The 6,000-nt window shown below is 37.8% G+C and overlaps 1 protein-coding gene across 2 annotated transcripts in view; it reads right to left on the bottom strand.

Moving 5' to 3' along the window:
• Window positions 1-60: 60 nt before the first annotated feature.
• Window positions 61-6,000, bottom strand: part of tasora (transcription activation suppressor a) — a 49,035-nt gene continuing 43,095 nt past the window's right edge. For both annotated transcript variants that reach the window (XM_048176246.1, XM_048176255.1), the window contains exon 23: window positions 61-1,552. In XM_048176246.1, the coding sequence (XP_048032203.1) occupies window positions 339-1,552 (1,214 nt within the window). In that variant the 3' untranslated portion in view covers window positions 61-338. The remainder of the gene's footprint in view (window positions 1,553-6,000) is intronic.

Raw genomic sequence — 6,000 nt, 5'->3', positions numbered from 1 at the left:
TATTACTTGTGTCTCAGTTGACGAAATATTTCAGCAATTTGGACACATTCATTTCAAAGATTGGTTGTAAAGTTGTTTAATGTTAATCGGCTTTATAAAAATAATACTAAAACCAAGGCCTTGAGCTTTTTCACAAAAGGGAAAAAAAAACCAACATGTTCAGCCCGACCAACATGCAAAAGCAAAATACAAATATAATGTTCTCTGAAAAATATGAAATGAATCACTTTTTAATTCACTTTCAGTGAAAACCTGGAAATGTTTCATTTCTCTCATACAAAAGACAAACAGATTTTCAGTTGTAAACATTTTGAAAACTATCTACACACACTGCTGGTTTACCAGCCACCAAATCCTCCCCTGTTGGGACGATAACTATCTCCTTGGAACGCAGGATTTCCCTGCCAATTCTGGATGAACTGAGACCTATGGAGCTGCTGTGCATCCAAGCCATAGCGAGCAGCCCAAAGGCCTGATGCGGACCCCTGTGCCAAATTGTTCCACGTCATATGCATGTTATTACTAGGCAAGAATCCTGTCAAGACTGGAGGTCCTACCACTGCGAGATTGTTGGAAACCGTGCAGTTCAGAAGAGGATGTCTGAATCCAATAGCACCATTGTGAGATGCAAATCTAGGGCAGTTCAGACCCATAGATCTAGGTGTAGATGATATTAAGCCACTTCCCTCTAGTGCTGGATAAAAACAATCCATGCCATATCTAGAATTGCCAGGTGTGGGAAGAAAACCTCTGTTCCCACATTGGTTCTTGACCGGTGGATCAAAGGAACTAGTATTGACCACTGCTGTCATCGGGGGGTTCTCCGAAACACTGCTTCCATTGGATGCTTGACCACTATCAACTTTGCTCCCAGCATTAGTCGTGTCTGACCGATTGTCCATGGAGCTTGTGCTTGATTGTTCCCAATGTTCTGGATTATTCAATATATCGCTGGCATTCTCAGCTGCTATGATAGGCACAGCTGTAGGTGTGGCTGGTTTGAAGCTACATGGCGTTTCTCCGCTAGCCATGACCATTTCACGGCTAGCTTCAACAGAAGATGCCAACTCTGCATTTCCAGAAGCACAGCTCAATGGAGCCCCAGTGAACATTGTTGGGACAGCTGATTCAATTTTGCTGGAAATGCAGGAGACTAGTGTCTCCGATAGAGTAGCTGACAGACTGTGGGTTTCCGAGGAGTACTGAGGATAGGAATCTGTCTGATCACCAAGATTGAGGAAACTTTGATGAGGATCGACTCGAAAAGAAGTTTCACCTGCGTCAGACTCCACAAGCATCTTGGAAGCCTTGAATTGAGAAATTGCTTCGCTGAGAGCTTTAAAGTCTAACTGTTTTGGCATATCGCTGGTTGCTGTGGGCCCAGGAATTGTGTTTGCTTGGTCTTGAAGAGAGGGTTCGGAGACAGGAGGGTACGGATCAGTCGCAAGTGACGGGTGTTGGTCTGTAACAACATGGCTCAACTTAGTTGTGACAGATACACTGTTATCTGTAGAGTCCTGGTCCGAGTCCATGGACATGCTATCATCTCTCACTACAGGGACAAGAGAGAGGTTACAGGCCATCAACAGTCAGAATTTCAAATGAAATGCAATATTTAAATAGTAGGTAGGAAATTTGAACCAGAATTTTAAACAAAGATTTAATTTTGTTCTACAAAATTCTGCACCTCTACAGAGACAACCCTTTTTTCCTGATAACTTTTTTGATGGAAATAAGTTTTAGTTCTAGAATATACCATTAAAGAGGATACTGGTACACAGTGGTACACAACTTTGGGTACCTTAATTGACCATTTTAATTGTCATTTCTACATTTCCAGTATGTCAATCATTCTCCAAACACAATACATCATCTGTGCAAGTATAGACATCCCTATCTTTACTGTCAGCTCGTCAATGTCTATTTTGGTTTTAATGAAAGCTAACTGCCTTCAATCCACTGAGTTTCTCCTGGCACTCTGGATACCTGCTTGAAATCAGGTCTACCCTGGACAAAACACTGACCAATGATGTGACTTGCATAAAGGCAATTTGGTATTCTCCATGAACTTCATAAAATCAAGTTACTTAAAATGCAGAGAAAAACTCATAATTCCTATCAAGATTCCTTTCAATAGTCAAAGGCTGTAAACACAAAGAAGAAAGAAAATCATGCTAGTATGGAACGGCATGAGGTCAAGTACAGTTCTCAGCGTAAATGAGTACACCCCCTTTGAAAAGTAACATTCTAAACAATATCTCAATGAACACAAAACCAATGGACCCACTTTATATTAAGTGGCCTTAACTACTATGTACTTACATTTAAATTAATAATTTGATACAGTGCACTTATTGTGTACATACATGTTTTTACATTGTACTTATATTTTAAAAACACCTGCATGTAATTACATCTGTAATTAATTTCTGTAATTACATTTATAATTACACTGTTGACCCATCCCTTACACCACCAAAGCTTTCCCTAACCTTACCCGTATCCACCTCAATAGCAGCAATAGTGTTTTGCAATTCAATATGAACTCAATAAGTACATTGTACTTATTTTTTGATGTAAGTACATAGTAGTTAAGGCCACTTAATATAAAGTGGGACCATATAAATTAGAGATCAAATTTTTTTGTTTTACTCACATTAGGGTGATGCAAAAATGAGTACACCCCACTGAAAGTCTCTGGAGCAAAGCTAAATTTTAGACTACAAATGTCTAATTTAACAAGAATTCAACCACAGGTGTGTCTAATTATTCATTAAACAGGTGTCCAGCAGACAGTTGACTATAAAAGGGTGTTAAACCCCCTTCCCATTTCATGCTGTCAGCAATGGCACCACATGGAAGAGAAATGTCACAAGACCTGAGAAAGAAAATAATTTCTTTACATCAGAAAGGTGAAGGCTACAAGAAGATCAGCAAAGCTTTACTTATCAGTCAGAATACTGTAGCAAAAGTGGTACAAAAATATAAATTTAAATTGAAAAACTGCAACCATCTCACAGAGACGTCCAGGTCGTCCTCGGAAATTATAACCTCGACAGGAGCGTCTTCTGATGAGAAGGGTTGAAGAAAATAGGCATGCAAGTTCACTGCAGTTATCTAAAGAAGTAGAAAGCCAAACTGGGGTGACTATTTCCCGTGACACAATACGGTGTACACCGCAGAGGAATGGAATGCATGGGTGCCGTCCACGAAAGAAGACTCTCTAAAGCCCAGGCACAAAAAAGCCCGCCTAGAGTTTGCCAGGGCCCATGCTGACAAAGATGAAGACTACTGGGACTCTGGAGTGATGAGACCAAGATAAATGTTTTTGGAACTGATGGGTTCAAAACTGTATGGCGTCGCAAAGGTGAGGAATACAAAGAAAAATGCATGGTGCCTACAGTGAAACATGGTGGTGGCAGTGTCCTTATGTGGGGCTGCATGAGTGCTGCTGGTGTCGAGGAGCTGCATTTCATTGATGGCATCATGAATTCACAGATGTACTGCTCTATACTGAAAGAGAAGATGCTACTATCACTCCATGCCCTTGGTTGTCATGCACTTTTCCAACATGACAATGATTCTAAACACACATCTAAGGCCACTGTTGGATTTCTGAAGAAGAACAGGGTGAAAGTGATTCAGTGGCCAAGTATGTCTCCTGATCTGAACCCAGTCGAACACCTATGGGGAATTCTGGAGAGACAAGTTGAGCATCACTCTCCATCCAACATCCAGTCTCTAAAAGAGTTCATTCTTGAAGAATGGAAAAAGATAGATGTTGCAAAATGTTGCCAACTTAATGGAATGAACCCACGCCTAGAAGACTTGGTGCTGTCATTAAAAATCATGGAGGCCATTCAAAGTACTAGTTGTAGTAGTTTTTGTTGTGGGGTGTACACATTTTGGCATCACCCTAATTTGAGTGAAACTGAAAAATGTGTAATCTAAGTTATATTATTAACCTTACTTTCATGTTATAAGTTAAACAGATGTTATATTGTTTAAAATGGGGATTAAAATTTTCAAAGGGGGTGTACTCATTTACACTGAGCACTGTATATGATGGCACAATTTTCATTTTTGGGTGAACTATCCATTTTAACATCATATTTTAACATATATTTTAACCATATCAATATGGAATTGAAACCCGTACAGTTACAGACAACAAAATGGCTACCAGCATGTTGGTGAACAAAATAAATAACATTCAGGTTCAAAATTATTGGCAAAATTCAGAAAATTACATTTTGCCAATGTTTATAATGCGAAAATAACTTTAATGCACCTTGTGTAATGGACATGTTAAACCTCAATTAAAATTCATTTTGTGGTTTGCAAAGTTATTGTACTAAGCTTTAGCATCTGTCATCTGCTTTAGCTCTGATGCTATTTGCAATTATTTATTTTCATCTACCATAAATACATAGAGCAAGTTTAAGACAAATTGTGAAAGTTTTATCAAAATATATTTATTGGAAGAATTTTGTATGTACACAATTGAATTTTTTTAACCAGATACAAAAGATTTTATTAATGCCCTATATTTTAGGGGTTATTTCTGTTTGTTTGTTTGTTTTTTTGTTTTGTTTTTTTGGTTGTAACAGTTACAAAGTTATGGGTCCAAATACAAACACTTTTCTGTATTTACACACTAAAATAACACTTTTCTTTACTTTGTGTTTTTAAGACATGTATAGCATTCTGGAAACTTTTACATCCGACTAATCAAAATCTTCAGACAACGGTCTTCACACCTGCAAAAGGTTACACACACAGGGTTCAAAACAAACACTCGAGCCAAAAGAGAGTAAAAATTGGCTTCTGACAAGTAAATGAAACAAGATACTGGCCAGCTGGCTGGTATATTTCAGTAATTGCAGCATAATAAATGTCTTGGGTGTCTTGTTTGGAGTGTTTTTAAATCTGGAGCATTTTCTTCCTTAGTTTGGTGTGCTAAGGCATACACGAATATGGCTATCATGCTCGGATCCGCATCAAAATAATCAGTTTGAGATCACTATATAAAATGCAATTTATCAGTTAGAGGAGGGCTACTATGAGCAGAATCCCTGGACATAAACAGGTTGCACTCTGACCAATGAGAAGTCTCACATGTGACTTGCATAAACGTATTTTGGTGAGCTTTGTTTGAATTGTTGCCTTGTGAAAGTGAACCAAACCAAAGAAAAAAAATGCCACATGATAACAATTTGTCTTTGTTTCAGAACAAAGCAAATGATCTACAGGTCTACTAAGAAAACTTTAACATCAGTTTATCACCACAAATATATCTAGGATGCCCGATTATTTATTTTTATTTATTTATTTTTTTTTTTTTCAGAAGTCAATGAATGAGGCATGAATACTCCACATCTTAAAGAGGCTATATGTAAGAATTTAAAATGTATTAATTCCTTTTTATTGCCAATGTGTGAACAGCTTGTAATGTAACTTAAAAAATTAAACCTTCCCCGACTTCCCTAGGTTGTCTATGAAAGCCTGTAGACTGATTTTTATTTGAAGGACTGCCAGGAAAATCAACAGGATATGATGTTTAACACTCCAATGAGCCTCTCTTCCGTTCAGTGACACATGAAACCATACAATGTGCCTAAAGAGTCATTCTGTACTGTAATAACAATGTGCCATGCAACAAAAGAACGAAAAAGAACTTCACTGCGAGAATATCAGGGCCTTGAATCGCGTACAGCCTCTTATAAGTTACGTGCGCAAGTGCAAACACAAGCATTAAGTTACTGGCTGTAGTTCACTTAACGGCCACTGGTGTCACTAATAACAAGGGTTTCTGAATTCTACATATAGCCCCTTTAAATACCAAAATTAATATATTTGGAAGAAATTCACAACGTCTTAACATTTCTGCGACAGGTGTTGTTGGCTCATCTCGTATGAAAACATTATAATCCCATTATTATTAGGACAAAAAAATATAAAGGATAAAAAATATTTGATACAGTTTCAAAGTACTTAAAA

The sequence above is a fragment of the Megalobrama amblycephala genome, linkage group LG2, assembly GCF_018812025.1.
Source record: "Megalobrama amblycephala isolate DHTTF-2021 linkage group LG2, ASM1881202v1, whole genome shotgun sequence".
Taxonomy (NCBI): Eukaryota; Metazoa; Chordata; class Actinopteri; order Cypriniformes; family Xenocyprididae; genus Megalobrama; species Megalobrama amblycephala.
This window is presented reverse-complemented; position numbering and strand designations above follow the sequence as displayed.